This window comes from Eubalaena glacialis, chromosome X, assembly GCF_028564815.1.
Source record: "Eubalaena glacialis isolate mEubGla1 chromosome X, mEubGla1.1.hap2.+ XY, whole genome shotgun sequence".
Taxonomy (NCBI): domain Eukaryota; kingdom Metazoa; phylum Chordata; class Mammalia; order Artiodactyla; family Balaenidae; genus Eubalaena; species Eubalaena glacialis.
In genome coordinates, this window is record NC_083736.1 from 70,143,740 (window position 1) to 70,162,790 (window position 19,051).

A 19,051-nucleotide genomic window follows, 5' to 3' on the forward strand; every position below is an offset into this window, starting at 1 on the left:
GAGAAATAAATACAAAGGTGAGTAAAACTCTCAGAGAAACATCCCTACAATTAACTGTTTCCCTATACCAAGATCTCTAATATAGTGATAGAATGAGATACAATTTTTATGCCTAAAATATTTTTCTAAAAGGAACTTCAAAAACTAATTCTAATTTACTCTCAAGGTTTCCTTGATTTAAGATTAATTTTTTTCATTAAATTGTTACTGTTGAATTTTGAGGTACAGAAGATGATACACTGCTATATCATGATCTTGGCCTAAGCCAACAAAGACAAAACAAAGGTGTAGAGGTAATCAGATCCCAACAGAGGCAGAAAAGTTTTAAGGATCTAAAAATGTGTCATTTTCTCTATCCTAACATATGGCACAGAGTACCTTCTACGATTTCCTTTGAGATACTAAATTTTCCTTGGTTTTGCCAATATAATCAGTATATTTTATTGGATTCAATTTTTTACACTACGTGGGAAGAATTCTAAAACTGTAGTGTAGGCTGGGGTATCAGGTGAAGGACCTCAGGATGGGTTCCAATAATACTGCTTAAGAGACTCTAAATATTCAGTTTTGAGAGATCTCAGAACCATGGGGTTATGCCCATAACAACCACCTTGGGCACCACTGTTGCAATATAATAACACTCAAATACCTATCTGTTAGCAAGCCTTCAGTTGTCTGACTTTAGCTATACAGCTGAAGCAAACCACAACAATAACAAAAACAATGAACACCATCAAAAAGTGGACAACGACCCAAAATGAAGTACTGTAATAATACTTGGGTATGACAGTAAACTCAAACACATGCATGTATTAAATAAAAGCAACCTGATGACATACTCTAGTTGATTAGCATTAATTAATAACTATCTTTTAAATGCTTCAAATTATTCTTACCTCTTCCTTGCTGTTTTCCATCATATCAGAGTTATTTCCAGAACCACTGACTTTATCTTAAAAGAGAAGAAATAAAAACATTATCTCTTTGGTGCATTATCAAATAGAACACCAATACCTACGATTCCATGAACCTATTTTTCAATCTATGTAGTATGGCAGTATTGGTAGTACTTTACTCACATTAAAATATAAGAGTTTTCTATCAACTATACTCCAATAAAAATTTTTTTAAAAAATAATATTGCTTTGGTTAAAAAAGAGTTTTCTGATTAAAATCACTCTCTTTTGACACACTAATCCCTTCTGAAACAGCATTTCTGAAAAGAGCAGTTTGTAATCAAAACATTTCCTATTGTAATTGTTCAAGGTTTTTCTCTTAGAAGAAAATTTAAGTTCCATCTTCTACTAAAAGTAAAATCACATTATTAATTGTATTTTCCTTTACCATAAGACACTAAAAAAAGAAAAAAAACAACTTCCTAAAGGAAGCAGAGGGAAGGAAATAATAAAGATTAGAGTAGAAATTAATGAAACAGGGAATAGAAAACAATAGAGAAAAATCAACGAAACCAAAATAAGTTCTTTGAAAAGATGAATAAAACTGAAAAAAAAAAACTTAGGCTAGATGGACCAAGAAAAAAAGGAGACAAGACTCAAATTACTAGAATGATAAATTAAAGAGGGGATGTTACTACTTACCTTAAAGAAATAAAAGGATTATAAAGAAATATCATGAACAACTGTATGCCAACAAATTAGATAACCTAAATGAAATGGACAAATTCCTAAACACACACAAACTACTGAAGCTGACACAAGAATAAAGAGACAATGTGAACAGACCTATAACTGAAAAGACTGAACTGGGAATCAAAAAACTACCCACAAAGAAAAGCAAAGGTCCAGATGGTTTCACCACCAAGTTACACCAAACATTCAAAAAAAAAAAAAAAGCATTAACACCAATTTTTCACAAACTCTTCTAGTAAAAAAGGAGGGAACACATCCCAACTCATTCAATGAGACCAGTATCGTACCAAACCAGAAAAGATACCACAAAAAGACCAACATCACTTATGAATACAGATGTAAAAGTCCTTAAAAAAATACTAGCAAACTTCAAAAGAATTAAAGACACGTCTTTCTGCTACAGACTGCAAGAAAATACTTACAAAAGATATATCTAATAAAGAACTATTATCTAAAGTATATAAAAAACCCAAAACTCAACAATAATAATATAAACAACATGATTAAAAGCAGGCAAAAGATCTGAAGACATTTTACCAAAGAAGATATGCAAATGGAAAATGAGCATATGAAAAGATGCTCCACATCATATGTCATTAGGGAATTGGAAATTAAAAAAATAAGATAACACTATATACCTATTACAATGGAAAAAATGCAGAACACTGACAGCACAAAATGCTGGTAAGGATGTGGAGAAACAGGAACTCTCATTCACCGCTCAAAAAAATGCAAAATGGTCCAGCCACTTTTGGCAATATCTTACAAAATTAACCAAACTCTTACCCCATGATCCAGCAATCACACTCCTTGATATTTACCCAAATAAGCTGAAAATAAAGTCCACCCAAAAAACTGCACACATATGGTTTTAAATATTTTTATTTATATAAACACCTTCATAAGTAGCTTTTTTCCCATAATTGTCAAAACTTGGAAGCAACCAAGACGTCCTTCAAAAGGTGAATTGGATAAACTAACTGTGTTACATCCAATCAATGGAATAATATTCAGCTCTAAAAAGAAATGAGCTACCAAGCCATGAGAAGACATGAAGGAACTTTAAATGTATTGTATATTACTATGTGAAAAAAGCCAATCTGAAAAGGTTACATACTGTACGATTCCAACTATATGACGTTCTGGAAAAGACAAAACTATGGAGACAGTAAAAAGATCAATGGTTGCCAGGGATTTGGGGGCGGGGACAGGGGGAAGGATGGATAGATGGAACAGAGGATTTTTAGTGCACTTGAGACAGGAGGGAGGGTGGCAGGGCACAACCATTAAAAGAATGACAGCCATTGAGGATATGACAAAAACTGGTTAGAACCAAGTAGGCCCAAGATGGTGGAAGATTCGACTTCCAGTAGACCCTGAGCCTCGTTATACACTCACTGTAATGCATTAGCATGCTAAATGACACACCCACAAGGCACCATGACAGTTCCTAGGCTAACCATAAAAGGCCAAAAAGTAGGCAGTGACTCAATTCCTGGAAATCCCCGCCCCTTCCCCAAAATAGTTGGAATAATCCTCCTACTCATTAGCCTATGAAATTACCAAGCCCATAAAAAATAAACACCCCCACACCCCAGGGCCTCTCTACTTCTGAGGTGGCCCACACCTTATGGAGTGTGTAGCTCCCAGGGCTGCTCTCTCACCTTCTGAGATGAACCGCATTCTGCCTACGGAATGTGTATCTCTCTCAATAAACCTACTTTCACCTCACTATGGCTCGCTCTTGAACTCTTTCTTGCACGAAGCCAGGGACCTTCACTTGGCAGCACATCCCAGGAACTCACCCGAGACCTGGAACATGACCATCCTCTTGCACCCCATTTTCCTGCAACATCTTTACAAAGAAAGAGGAAGAAGGTGGTCTTCTCTCCTTTCCCACTTTTCCTTTGATTGTAAAAATGTAGCCAACTTAGTTCTCAGGGCAGAGCCCTCTTGCCTTCCTGCTTGTATACTTCACATGCATCTTACATTAATAAGTCTACTTCTTGCCTATCACTTTGCCTCTCGCTGAATTCCTTCTGCGCTGAGACATAAAAGTCTGAGCTTCACTGAGTCCTGAGACCAGGTGTGCGGTTTCAGCTTGGGAGGGTTTGAGTCCCCTCCTAAGCCAGAGGTTGCAGGTTCAAGTCCCATCTGAGGCACGACTGGGTTTTAGTCCCATCTGAGGCGGGATTGGGTTCAAGTCCCAATCTGAGGTGTACGGTTTCACAGTGAAACTAACCTGTATGATACTACAATGATAGATAGATGTCATTATACATTTGTCAAAATCCCTAGAATGTACAACATCAAGAGTGAAATCCAATGCAAACTATGGGTTTTAGATGATAATGACTTGTCACTGTAGGTTCATCAACTGTAACAGATGTACAACTGTGGTGCAGGATGTTTACAGTGGGGAAGGCTGTGCATGTGTGTGGACGCATAATAGGAAATTTCTGTACATTCCACTCAATTTTTCTGTGTACCTAAAACTGCTCTAAAGAATATAATTTATTTTTTAAAACTCTTAATAAAGGGAACTTCCACAACAAGCTACAAAGTACCCAGAGGTAACATCATACTTAATGGTAAAAGACTGAATGCTTTCCCTCTAAGATCAGAATAAGAGAAGGAAATCCTCTCCTGCCACTTCCATTTAACATTGTAATGGAAATTCTAGCCAGAGCAAGTAAGCAAGAGAAAAGAAATAAAAGGCAGCCAGACTGAAAAGGAAGAAGTAAAACTGTCTTTGGAGACATTATCTTGAATAGAGAAAGTCCCAAGAAATCCATTAAAAATATTAGAACTAATAAATGAGTTCAGAAAGGTTGAAGGATGTGAGAACAATATACAAAAGTCAACTGTATTTCTGTGCACTCGCAAAGAATGATCTGAAAATAAAGAAAACAATCCATTTATAATACCATCAAAAAGAATAAAATGCTTAGGAATAAATTTAACAAGAGAAGGTAAAAACTTATACTCTGAAAACTACAAAACATCATTGAAAGAAATTAAAGACTTAAATCAATGGTAAAACACTGCATGGTCATGAAATACAAGACAACATTAAGATGGCAATACTCCGCAAATTGATCTACAATTTTTTAAAAAAAGGCAATCCCTGTCAGAATCTCACTTGACTTCTTTGTAGAAATTGACAAGCTCATTCTAAAATTCATGTAGAATTAAAATGGACCCAGAATAGTCAAAACAACCTTCAAAAGGAAAAACAAAATAGGAAGACTCGCACTTCAAGATTTTAAAACTTAGTGTAAAACAACTATAATCAGTACAGTGTACTACAGGCAAAAGAACAGACATAAGAATCAGTCGAAAAGAAATGAAAGTTCAGAAATAAACCCATATATCTATGGTCAACTGATTTCCAACAGCATGCCAAGACCATTCAAAAGGGAGAGAATAGTCTTTTCAACAAACAGTATGGCACAACTGTGTATCCACATGCAAAAAGTTAAGTTGGAGACCTGCCTTACACCACATACAAAAATTAACTCTAAATGCATCATTAAAAACCTAAACATAAGAGCCTAAACTATAAAACTCTTTGAAGAAAATATTGGGGTAAATCTTTGTGACCCCAGATTTAGAAATAGATCCTTAGACATGACACCATAAGTATGAGCAACAAGAATAAAAATAGATACGCTGGACTTTATCAAAACTAAAAACATTTGTGCTTCAAAGGACATCATCAAGAAAATTAAAGAAATACATACATATACACAACAGAATGCTATTCAGCCTTAAAAGGGAAGAAAATTTTGATACATGCTACAACACTAATTAACCTTGAAGATATTATGCCAAGTAAAATAAGCCAGACACAAAAGGACAAATACCGTATGACCCCACTTATATGAGGTTCCTAAAGTAGTCATATTCATAGAGAAAGAACGTAGAATAGTGGTTGCCAGGGACTGGGGGTAAAGGGGATTGGGAAGTTAGTGATTTTAATGGGTACAGAGTTTCAGGTAGAGAAGACGAAAAAGTTCTGGAGATGGATGGTAGTGATGGTTACACAACAGTGTGAATGTACTTAATGCCATAGAACTGTATACTTAAAATTGGTTAAAATAGTAAATTTTATATTATGTATATTTTATCATAATAAAAGTCTAGAATATATAAAGAATTCTTATAAATCAATGATAAAAAGACAAACACCCAATTAAAAATGAGCAAAGGATCTAAATAGATAATTCTCCAAGGAATATATACAAACTACCAATAAGCACATGAAGAGATGCTCAACATCATTAACCATTAGGCAAAATGAAAACCAAAACCATAATAAGACACGACTTCACATGTACTAGGATGGCTAAAATTAAAAAGTCAGATAACAACTACTGTTGGCAAGGATGCAGAGAAATCAGAATCCTCATACACTGCTGGGGGGAATGTGCAATGGTGTAGCCACTTTGGGAAACAGTTTGGTATTTCCTCAAAGGATTTAACAGAGTTACCATATAACTCAGCAATTCCACTCCTAGGTATATAACCAAGAGAAATGAAAATATATGGCCACACACAAACTTGTTTACAAATGTTTATAGTAGCATTATTCATAATAGCCAAAAGGTAGAAACAAGATGTTATTGTCCATCAACAAATCAAATAAATGTGGTATATCCATATAAAGGAATGTTATTTGGTCATAAAAAGAAATGAAGTACTAATATGCGCTACAACATAAATACACCTTGAACACATTATACTAAGTGAAAGAAGCCAGTCACAAAGAACCACATGTAATAGAATGCCATTCATAAGAAAGTCTGAAATAGGGAAATCTATAAAGACAAGAAAGTAGATTAGTGGTTGCTTAAGGCTGGGGGTAGCGGGTGATATCTAAAGAGTACAGAGTTTCTTTTTCAGGTGATAATAACGTTATAAAATTTACTGTGGTGATGGCTGCATGTATTTGTGAACATACTAAAAACTACTGAATTGTACACTTTAAACTGGTGAATTGTATGGTAAGTAAATTATATCTCAATAATGGTGTTAAAAGTTTTATTAGTCATTAGGGAAATGCAAATTAAAACCACACTGAGATATCACTAGATATCTATCAGAATGTCTAAATATTTTTTTAAATAGTGGTAAAACCAAATGCTGGAGAGGATGCAGAGAAATTGATCCTTCTTACATTGCTGTGAGAATATAAAATGGTGTAGCCACTCTGGAAAACAATTTAGGAGTGTCCTTAAAAAAACAAAAACAAAAAAACCATGCAACCATCCTATGACGCACCAACTGCACTCCTGGGTATTTATCCCAGAGAAATGAAAACTTATGTTGACACAAAAACCTGTACACTAATGTTTACCAGCAGCTTTATTTGTAACAGCCCAAATCTGGGATCATCCCAGATGTCCCTTAATGGGTAAATGGTTAAACTGTGGTACATCCATACCATAGAAAACTACACATTGCAATAAAAAGGAGAGAACTATTGACACATGCAACGACCTGGCTGAATCCCAAGGGAATTATGCTAAGTGAAAAAACCCAATCCCCAAATGTCATATACTATAGGATTCCATTTATAGAACATGTTTAAAATGAAAAACAATTTAGAAATGGAGGACAAATTAGTGATTTCCAGGTGTTAGGCACAGGTAGGAGTAGGTGTAGGGAGTTGAGCATGATTATAAAAGGGCAAGATGAGGAATCTGCATGTTGACTGTGGTGGTGGATACATGAATCAAGAATCAACTCAAGGTAATCAAACTGTATAGAACTTAACAAAAACACAAAAGTACAAGTAAAACTGAGGAAATCTAAATCAGATTGGTAGATATCAATAACGTGGTTAACTGACAATATGTTATACTTCTTTTTTTTTAATTTTATTTCATGTTCAGAATATTCCGATAATGTCAGTGTTTTATTAATTTATTTATTTTTGGCTGTGTTGGGTCTTCGTTTCTGTGCGAGGGCTTTCTCTAGTTGCGGCAAGCGGGGGCCACTCTTCATCGCGGTGCGCAGGCCTCTCACTATCGTGGACGCGCAGGCTCAGTAGTTGTGGCTCACGGGCCTAGTCGCTCCGCGGCATGTGGGATCTTCCCAGACCAGGGCTCGAACCCGTGTCCCCTGCATTGGCAGGCAGATTCTCAACCACTGCGCCACCAGGGAAGCCCAATATGTTATACTTCTGTAGAATGTTGCTATCGTGAGAAACTGGGAAAAGTGTGTAAGAGCTGTGTGTGTGTTACAACTGCATATGAATCTACATCCATCTCAATAAAAATATCACTTTAGGGAAAAAACTCAGAAAACTAGGGGAGGGGAACTTCCTCAACTTGACAGAATATTTACAAAAATCTTATACAGTAACCATCATACTTAATGGTGAAAGAGCTGAATGCTTTCCCACTAACATCAGAAACACCAAGACGTCTGCTATCGTCATTCTTCTTCAACGTAATAATGGAAAATACAGAAAGTCCTACCCAGCATAATGAGGCAAGAAAAGGAATTAAAAGGCAAAGAGATGGAACGGAAGAAATAAACATGACCCTATTTGCAGACAACCAGATTAGGTAGAAAATTCCAATACATCTAAAAGATGAAAAAGAAGCTACCTAGAGCAAGTTCACAGGATACAAGGTCGACATAAAAAACATAACTGAATTCCTGCAATGAACAACTGGAATCTGAAATTTAAAAACCAGGGAATTTAAAATAGCACCACAAAAATGAAGTAAGAAGGTAAAAATGTATCAAAGTATGTGCAAGATTAGTATATGGCTAACTACAAAACACTGGGCCAACTGAGAGTTTCTATCAACATTTTTTTCTCTGACTATCGTTAAACAGTCCTATTCTTTACATGTATTTGGTTGGTAACTACACAGATTTATTGGGGAAAGGATCTGAAGAGCAAGTGTTCTGCACACTTTTTATTTTTCAATGTTTTCTATTCTCAGATTGGATAATTTCTATTAGACTATCATCAAATTTACTGACACTACTACAGCTATCTCTAATCTCCTGTTAAGTACAAACAATGATTTGTTATTCAGAAATTTATTTTTCAGTTCTAGAAATTCAAATTGGTTCTTTTTTACATTTTCTATGTTTGTACTGAGATTTCTTACCTGTCCATTCATCATAAATGTATTTGCTTTATTACACTAAAGCATAGTTGCAATAGCTGATTTAATATTCTTGTTTGCTAATTTCAACATTTGAGACATATGTGGATTGTCTCTACTGCTTGCCTTTCCTTTTGAACATGAGTCACAATTTCCTCTTTTTATTTCAGATTGGGTACTGGACATTTTTAAAGATACAGTGAAAACACTGCATGCCGTTACAGTTGATACTTTTCTTAATAGCAGATAGTCAACTTACCTGAAATCAAACCCCAAAATATATACCCTCTAGTGTAAGAAGCTGAAAGCTTTATTCTGTTCTTTTAGCCCTAACTGGGCTACCTAGAATCTGGGCTGCACTTGTGATTCAACCAGATATGGCAAGAGTTGTTGCAGGTTCCGGAGCTCCCAAACTGTAGCTCTCTTCTAGGTGGGATCTCCTCTCTCATTTTACTAAACCTACTGTCATCTCCCTAAATTCCTTTATGCCTCATCAAGAATGCAGGTTTCCGGGCTTCCCTGGTGGCGCAGTAGTTAAGAATCCGCCTGCCAATGCAGAGGACATGGGTTCGAGCCCTGGTCCCAGAAGATCCCACATGCCGCGGAGCAGCTGGGCCCGTGAGCCACAATTACTGAGCCTGCGCGTCTGGAGCCTGTGCTCCGCAACAAGAGAGGCCGCGATAGTGAGAGGCCCGCGCACTGCGATGAAGAGTGGCCCCCACTTGCCACAACTGGAGAAAGCCCTCGCACAGAAATGAAGACCCAACACAGCCATAAATAAATAAATAAATAAAATTAAAAAAAAAAAAAGAATGCAGGTTTCCATTCAACTCTTTTAATTGAAGAATAATTAACTTAATATATTAGTTTTAGGTGCACAACATAGTGATTCAATATTTTATAGGTTACAAAATGACCACCTCTACAAGTCTAGGTATCATCTGTCACCATACAAAGTTATTACAATATTGATGACTATTAATTTTTCTTTAAATGTTTGATAGAATTCACCTATGAAGCCAACTGCTCTTCAACTTTTGTTTGTTGGAAGTTTTTTGATTACTAATTGAATTTCATTAGTAATCAGTCTGTTCAGATTTTGTATTTCTCCATGATTCAGTCTTGAAAATTGTAAGTTTCTAGGAATTTATCCATTTCTTCGATGTTGTCCAATTTGTTGGCACAGTAGTCTCTTAGGATTCATTGCATTGATGTGGTATAAGTTGTTACTTTTCCTCTTTCCTTTCTCATTTTATTTATTTGGACTCTCTTTTTTTCATGTTGAGTCTGACTTAAGGTTTTTCAATTTTGTTTACATTTTCAAAAAAAAACTAGCTCGTAGTTTCATTGATCTTTTCTATTATTTTTTAGTCTCTATTTCATTTATTTCTGCCCTGATCTTTATGGTTTATTTCCTTCTACTAACTTTGGGTTTTGTTTGTTCTTCTTTTTGTAGCTCCTTTATAGGTAAGAAAAGCATGATCCTCAAAAGGAAATCTATAAATTAGACTTCCTCAAAATTTAAAACTTTCACTCTGCAAAAGACCCTGTTAAGAAGAAGAAGACAAGCTATCAGTTGCATTATTTCCAATCTGACCTTTATTATTTCCTTCCTTTTACTAAGTCGAGGCTTGTTTTGTTCTTCTTTTTCTAGTCCCTTTAAATGTAAAGCTACATTTTTTTTAATTTGAGATTTTTCTTTTTTCTTGAAGTAGGCCTGTATCACTATAATCTTCCCTCTTAGAACTGCTTTTGCTGCATCCCATAGATTTTGGAAAGTTGTGTTTCCATTTTCATGTGTCTCAAGGTATTTTTTAATTTCCTCTTTGATTTCTTCATTGATGCATTGGTTTTGCAGCATTTTGTTTAGTACCCCAGCTTTCTTTTCATTTCCTTTTGCATTGAATACCTTTTTCTATCCCTTCAGTATCACTCTGTTTGTCTTTAGATCTGAAGTGAGTCTCTTGTAGGCAGCATATAAATGGGTCTTGTTTTTTAATCCATTCAGCCATCTCTATTTTGATTGGAGCATTTAGTCAATTTATATTTAAAGTGGTTATTGATAAGGATGTACTTATTGCCATTTTGTTAATTATTTTCTGCTTGTTTTTGTAGTTATTCTCTATTCCTTTCTTCTCTTGGTTTCTTCCCTTGTAGTTTTCTTTTTTTTGTAATATTTTGTTAATTTATTTTTTGGCTGCCTTGGGTCTTAGCTGCAGCGCGCGGGCTTCTCTCTAGTTGTGGCGCGTGGTCTCTCTAGTTGCAGCACACGGGCTCAGTAGTTGCAGCGCGCAGACTTAGTCGCCCTGTGGCATGTGGCATCTTAGTTCCCTGACCAGGGATCAAACCCACGTCCCCTGCGTTGGAAGGCAGATTCTTAACCACTGGACCACCAGGGAAGTCTCTTCCCTTGTAGTTTGATGATTTTCTTTATGTTTGGGCTCCTTTATTTTTTGTTTATCTATTGTAGGTTTTGGGTTTGCAGTTACCATCAGGTTGATACGTGTGCACACATACACACACACACACATTGATTTAATTTAGGCTGATAGTTGCTTAAGTTCAAATATATTCTGAAAGTACTACATTTTTACTACCCCCCCCAACATTTTTTTTTAATTATTAGCACCTTTAATTATTATTTTTTTATTTTTTTGGCTGTGTTGGGTCTTCGTTTCTGTGCGAGGGCTTTCTCTAGTTGTGGCAAGTGGGGGCCACTCTTCATCGCGGTGCGCGGGCCTCTCACTATTGCGGCCTCTCTTGTTGCGGAGCACAGGCTCCAGACGCGCAGGCTCAGCAGTTGTGGCTCACGGGCCCAGTTGCTCCGCGGCACGTGGGATCCTCCCAGACCAGGGCTCGAACCCGTGTCCCCCGCATCGGCAGGTGGATTCTCAACCACTGCGCCACCAGGGAAGCCCGATTCTGACATGATATTTTACAACTTTATATTTTGTGTATCCCTTAGCTACTTATTGTAGTTATAGTTGATTTTACTACTTTTTGTCTTTTAACCTTCCTACTAGCTTTATAAGTGGCTGATTTACTATATATTTACCTTTACCAGTGAGATTTTTTTCTTTCATATATTTTCTTATTTCTAGCTATCGCCTTTTCTTTTCCACCTAAGAAGACGTTTTAACATTTCTTGTAAGGCCATTTTAGTGGTGCTGAACTCCTTTAGGTATTGCTTGCCTGGGAAACTCCATCTCTCCTTCAATTCTGAATGATAACCTTGCCAGGTAGAGTATTCTTGGTTGGAAGCCCCCTTCTGGCTTGCAGAGTTTCTGCTGAAAAATCAGCTAATAATTTTATGGGATTTTCCTTGTATATGATTAGTTGTTTTTCTCCTGCTGCCCATAAAATTCTCTCTTTATCTTTTGCCATTTTACTTACATGTCTTGGTGTGGATCTCTTTGGGTTCACCTTGTTTGGGACTCTGTGATTCCTGTACCTAGATGTCTGTTTCCTCTCCCAGACTAGGGAAGTTTTCAGACATTATTTCTTTAAATAAATTTTTTGTCCCTTTCTCTCTCTCTTCTCCATCTGAGACCCCTACCCCTACTATGAGAATGTTAGTACTCCTGATGTCCCAGAGATCCCTTAAACTCTCATTTTTTAAAATTCTTCTTTTTTTCTGTTCTGATTGGGTGATTTCCACTATTCTGTCTTCCAGATCACTGATGTGTTCTACTGTATCAACTAATCTGCTGTTAATTTCCTCTATTGTATTTTCCAATATTGTGTTCTTCAGTTCTGACTGGTTCTTTCTTATATTTTCTAACTCTTTGTTGAAGTTCTCACTGTGTTCCTCCATTCTTCTCCCTAGTTTGGTAAGCATCTTTATGACCATTTCTTTGAATTCTTTATCAGGTAAATTACTTATCTCCATTTCATTAAGATTTTTTTCTGCAGTTTAATCTTGTTCTTTCACTTGGAACATATTCCTCTGTCCCCATTTTGTTTGACTTTGTGTTTCTTTCTGTACATCAGGCAAAACAGGTACCTCTCCCGGTCCTGAAGGCATAACGTCAGTTAAGAGCATCCCCTGTGTAGTCTGAGTGTGCCAGGCAGCTTTGGCAAGCCGGCTGGAGCCTAATAAGTCATGGGCCGGGGGGTCCTGGGGCACTGTACACTCAGGCTGCCTTGGTAGGACGCCTATAGCTTGTGTGGGCCAGAGGTATGCTGAGGTGGCCTTGGAAGGCCAGCTAGAGAACGTGGACTATGTTCTCACTTGTGCTATCAAGGTAAAGGAGGAAGACAAAAAATGGTGCTCTCTAGCACCTTCAACATTGGAGATAGTTCCAGCAGTTCCCTGCCCATTTAGCAGACACTCTAGGGTTAGTAAGTGGATTTCCTTCGTGTACAGTCTAGGTCCCCTTTAAACCACTGTTTTTTCTCTGTGCCCCAGGGGAGGCGGGTCTGTACACAGGCCCCTTAGTGATATCCCTCGCCACGGCAGTACACCACACTGAAGTGGGGTTCCCATCAATACTCTGTCTCTGTGTCTCCTACCAATCTCTATGTGGTCCTTGTATCATTTGTTGTGGAGAAGCTGTTTAATCAGACCTCAGTTCTTCTGCAAGAGGCATCGCTCTTTACGTAGCTGTAGATTCGGTGTGTCTGTGGGGAGGGGTGAGATCAGGGTCTTCCTACACCACCACCTTGACCAAATGCTGAGTTTTATGCTGGTTCAACCTTAGTCGCAAGAAGGCTATCAGAAGTAGTGGGGTTGCAAGCTCAAACAGCATATCCAGAAGGACAGAGCTATCCAAGTCTTAAATTCCACTGATGGAGTTAACTGGCACCTTTCCTAAGGAAAAAAGGCTTAACAATTGGGAATTCAGCCATTAATACTTCTTTCTTCCATGGGTTGACCCTACTCCAGTTTGTGTCTGCTTTGTGTCACTGTTCAGTTTCTTCACATCATTGTGTTCCATATTTTGGCCAGAATTAATAATTGGTATCTGTGAGAGATATCTGTTTATCCATACAGAGCTACTCTGCCACTACCAGAAGCAGAACTCCCCAACTAACTACTGAATATAGAACTGTGACAATATGATTTCATTCTAAAGACAAAAGGAACTTTAAACAAATATTTAACACTAGCTAGGTGTCTTTATTGTGATGGTTTGGTTTGCAAACTTGAAACTACGTGGATACAATGAAGACTGATCAACTGAGTACATAAACTGAGGATAATGGGAGCCACCTTTCTTTCTGTTGCAGTAAGAAGTTAAAATACAAAAAGAGGAAGACTAGAATGATGTCTGTAGTCCAAAGTAAAACTAAAAGTATCAATATCAGTGCATGAAAACATAACACATATATTGGCTTTCTCTGCTAAAGGGCCTGGAAGCAGACATCCCGATGGCAATGAGCACATCATACACCCAGATATTGCTTTCTAAATACCATATCCCACTAAAAGGAATCAGAACTCCTTGGAGAAATAACTGATTCCAGGGCTGGGGAAGGGACAGTGCAAAGTAAATAATGAACATCTTGTGAGAGCAGAAAGTAAGAAAGTGCTCAAGGTTGATGAAGACTTGTGAAAAGGTCTGCAAGAGCCATACAAAAGGGGTTCCCACTAGCCAATACTGGTACAAATTGGATATTAAAATAATGACAGTAAGAAAATATTCATGGAAAAAGAAGAAAAATAGTATATACTAATAAAAACAAATGAAAACAGAGCGTAGAAATGTAAACTTCTCCCTTATAGTAAAATGCCAACTAAAACATAGGAGGAATGATAGATCAGAACATCATGATTTTGAACCCATCATAGTAACATATCACTGAGCCAAGAATCATGAATGGATGTGGTGTAGGCAGAATTTCTAGGAATGGTCCCCAATATTTCATGACCCCGAATCTTCAGAACCTGTGAATGTGAGGAAATAACACTCTCATGGTTTTGCTACGTAAAATGGCACAGTTGACCTTAAAAATGGGAGCTCACTGGGGAGTGGTGAGAAGGAGGGGGTCTAATCTAATCACATGAGACCTTTAAAGTAGAAAAATGACTCCAGCTCACGCAGAAGGTGCAGAGGAGCAAGCAAAAGGATAAGTCAGAGAAATTCAAAGCATGAGAAAGACACAATGTGTTTTTGCTGTCTTTGTAGATGGAGGGGGCCATGTGAGAGGAAATTAAGGAGCTGAGAGGATCCTGGCCAATAGTCAGCAAGAAATGGGGACCTCAGGCCTACAACCACAATGAACTGAATTCTGCCAACAACCTGAATGAGCATGGAAATGGATTTTTCCACAGAGTCTCCAGAAAGGAACATAGTCTTACTGTCACTTTGACTTAGGCCTTGTGATTCCCTGAGCAGAGCTCAGCAAAACCCACCTGGACTCCAAACCTACAGAACTATGAGATAATAAATTTGGGTTGGGACTTCCCTGGTGGTGCAGTGGTTAAGAATCCACCTGCCAATGTGGGGGATGCGGGTTTGATCCCTGCTCCAGGAAGACCCCACATGCTGCAGAGCAACTAAGCCCATGTGCCACAACTACTCAGCCTGCGCTCTAGAGTCCGCAAGCCACAACTACTGAGCCCGCATGCCACAACTAGTGAAGCCCGCACACCTAGAGTCCTAGAGTCCGTGCTCCGTAACAAGGGAAGCCACTGCAATGAGAAGCCTGCACACCACAACGAAGAGTAGACCCCGCTCGCCACAACTAGAGAAAGCCCATGTGCAGCAACAAAGACCCAATGCAGCCATAAATAAATAAATAATTTGGGTTGTTTTAAGCTGCCAAGTTTGTGGTAATTTGCAGTAAGAAACCATAAAAGCTAACTTCTGATGATGAAAAGAATACCTAAGTTTATTTCAAAGTAATCTTCAACAAATTACTTATTAGTTACAAAGGAATAAATCACACCTTTACAGTGGCTTAACCTAGAAAAACAACCATAACCAAATAACCTAAGTTAACATCACCAATAAACGGGGAGATTACATCACGTGCCTTGTGATATGATGTATGGACAAGAACATAACGCCACTTACATGGCAATCCTGCCAAAAATTAAAAATCCCAATCTAATTATAACTAATCAGACAAATCCACATTGAGGGACAACCACCAAAATAATATATCTGTACATTTGAAAAATGTTACGGTTCCAGCTTGTTTCAGATTTGAAAAGGCTAAAGACCAAATAACTATATACATTGTGGCATCTTCAACTGGATCCTGGACTTGGGGGGGAAAGTTACCTATGAAAACACTGTTGGGGCAATTTATGAATTAAGACTACAGACTGTGGATTAGATAAAAGTACATATTTCATTTTATTCACCTATTTATCCCTCCCATTGTTATTTGTAACTTCCTGTATTTTGGTGTCACCATTCCGAATTATTTTCCTTCTCATTTAAGAAAACCCTTTAGTATTTCCTCTAGTGTCGGTGTGCTGACATCAAGTTCTCACTTTTTATCTTTATTCCACCTTCACTTTTCAAAGATGTTTTCACTGAGAAAACTTCGACGCTGGCAATTATTTTCACTTGTCACTTTAAATAAATCATTTCTTCATCATCCAGCTTCTAACATTCCTGTCATCAAATGAGCTATCAGTGGTATTGTTGTTCAGAAACATTCAACATTCAAAAAGCAACGACATTTTTCCTCTGGCTGCTCCTAAGATTGTTCTCTTTGTTTTTGTTCTTTAGGAGTTTAATTATGATATTCATAGTTATAGTTTTCTATTTATCCTGCGTGGGGTTCACAGTGTTTCATGAATCTACGGCTTGATGTCTTTCTTCACTTTTATAAAATGCTCAGCGAGGGACTTCCCTGGTGGTCTGGTGGTAAAGAACCCACCTTACAATGCAGGGGATGCAGGTTCGATCTCTGGTCAGGGAGCTAAGATCCCACATGCCACAGGGCAACTAAGCCCACGTGCCACAACTACTGAGCTTGCACACCTCAACAAGAGAGCCTGCGCACCTCAACAAGAGAGCCTGCATGCCGCAAACTACAGAGCCCACGTGCCCTAGAGTCTGCGCGCCACAACTAGAGAAGAGAAAATCCTCACACCACAACTAGAAAGAAGCCCGAGCACCACAATGAAAGAGCCGGCACACTGCAACTAAGTCCCGACACAGCCAAAAATAAATAAAATAAATAAACAATAAATAAATCTTTAAACAAAAAAAAAGAAAATGCTCAGTGAATATCTCGTCAAACTCAGCTTCTGACCCATTCTCTCTTTTCTCCTTCTGGTACTCTAATTACACATATGGCTGAACTTTTCACTGTGATCTACCACTCTTCACACTTTTTGTAAATATTGTGTTTGTGTGCAAGTACGTGTGTGTGTGTGTGTATTCACCTCTTATATATGTGGCTACCCTTAAAAACCTCAAAACAAATGATGGTAATCATCATATATGACACAAGATACTTTTAAAAAGGAAAAAGGGAGGTAGAGAGGAGATGTTGTTTTTTATTAAAAAAAAATTTATGTACCAAATCTACTCAAAGAAGTTATCAAACAACATAAAAATGTAACTCATAATACATGAATAACTTCTAGGATAATATATTTCTGTACTATTCCTACAACTTCTAATACTACCTATTTTAAACAGTTAACATTCATCACCCACCTCTATAAAACATTTCCATTACACACAAAACCCTAAGTATATGCTTCTCTAAGCACCTATAACCATAAAACCTTACACTTCTTATCTGAATTAAAATCTCAAGTATCAGATATTATCTAACTACTAGATACACAGGGGCTATTAAAGACTTTAATAACTGCACTTGCTCAAAAATAAACGGAAAATAGACTAGAAGATGTTACACATCCTTTTTCAATTTACCTGTGCTTTGGTTCATCGCAAGTCTTGGAGGAGAACTTGTTTCTTCAGATTCTTCTGATGAGTGTGCCAGAAAGTCATGAAGCTTCTGCACCAATGTATTCAACTTGCTTTCACTGTCAAAATAAAAATTTTAAGAATATCCTAACTTACCAGGTCATATATTAAATTAAATATAAAGTTTAACAAACTGAAAATATATGTACACTGTAAGTGGTCTGAAAGAATGCATACTCAAAATAAGAATTAAAGAAAATGAATTTTCTTTATTTCACTGAGGATATGAAAACATGAGTAACAAAATCTACCTGTACACTTATCTACAATCAAAGTATAATTCAAGGACTGTGATAAACCATAATGGAAAAGAATATGAAAAAGAATGTATATATATGCATATATGTATATCTGAATCACTTTGCTGTACACCTGAAACTAACACATTGTTAATCAACTATACTCCAATATAAAATTAAATTTTTTAAAAAAGTATAATTCAAGGACTGTGATAAACCATAATAGAAAAGAATATGAAAAAGAATGCATCTATATGCATATATGTATAACTGAATCACTTTGCTGTACAACAGAAATTAACACAACACTGTAAAATAACTATACTTGAATAAAATAAATTAAAAAATAAAAAAGTACTATTCAAGGAAAATGCTGGTAGTATGAGATTTTGCTTTACATCATTTAAAATAATAATCCAGTAATTTATCAAATATATTTCCTGAGCACTTAGTCTCTGGAAGCCTTCAGTAGTTCTTTTGTTTATTATTCTATTTTCTGCTTAGAACAGAATAAATGTATAAATGACAAACACTAAGATGAATAAAACATAGAACAGGACCTAGAAGAGCTCACAGATTCCCATGGAAATATTTATGTAACTAAATTATTACAGCATATCCTATTAAGTTACGTAATAAGTGTATCTGTAATCCAACCAACAGGGTTAAAAAAGTTAAAAGTTTAAAATGCAGAAAATAAACATATACCCCATTTCTAATAAAAGATTTCCTAAACTTAAAAGCAAGAAAGAAAATAGATAAAACTGATTTCATTGGAATTCAAAACTTCTGTGTATGAACAGATACCATCAAGAAAGTGAAGAGACAACCCACATAGCTGACGACAACTATTTTCAAACCATATATCTGAAAAGGCATTAATAATCCTTTTATAAAATATATACCCTTTTAATAATGTAAAGAATTCTTACAATTAAACAGTAAAAAGGCAAACCCAATTTGAAATGGGTTTTAAAGAACTTAGATATACAACAACTCAACAACAAAAAACCAAACAACCCAATTGAAAAATGGGCAGAAGACCTAAATAGACATTTCTCCAAAGAAGACATACAGATGGCCAGCAGGCACATGAAAAGATGCTCAACATCGCTAATTATTAGAGAAATGTA

General features: G+C 36.8%; 1 protein-coding gene across 7 annotated transcripts in view; it reads right to left on the reverse strand.

The window, feature by feature from the left end:
* The window catches only part of ATRX (ATRX chromatin remodeler), a 226,093-nt gene that overhangs the window by 163,013 nt on the left and 44,029 nt on the right, over positions 1-19,051 (reverse strand). For all 7 annotated transcript variants that reach the window (XM_061179480.1, XM_061179477.1, XM_061179476.1 and 4 more), the window contains 2 exons: positions 17,626-17,738; positions 897-952 (listed from right to left, as the gene is read on the reverse strand). In XM_061179480.1, coding sequence (XP_061035463.1) covers positions 897-952; positions 17,626-17,738 — 169 coding nt within the window. The remainder of the gene's footprint in view (positions 1-896; positions 953-17,625; positions 17,739-19,051) is intronic.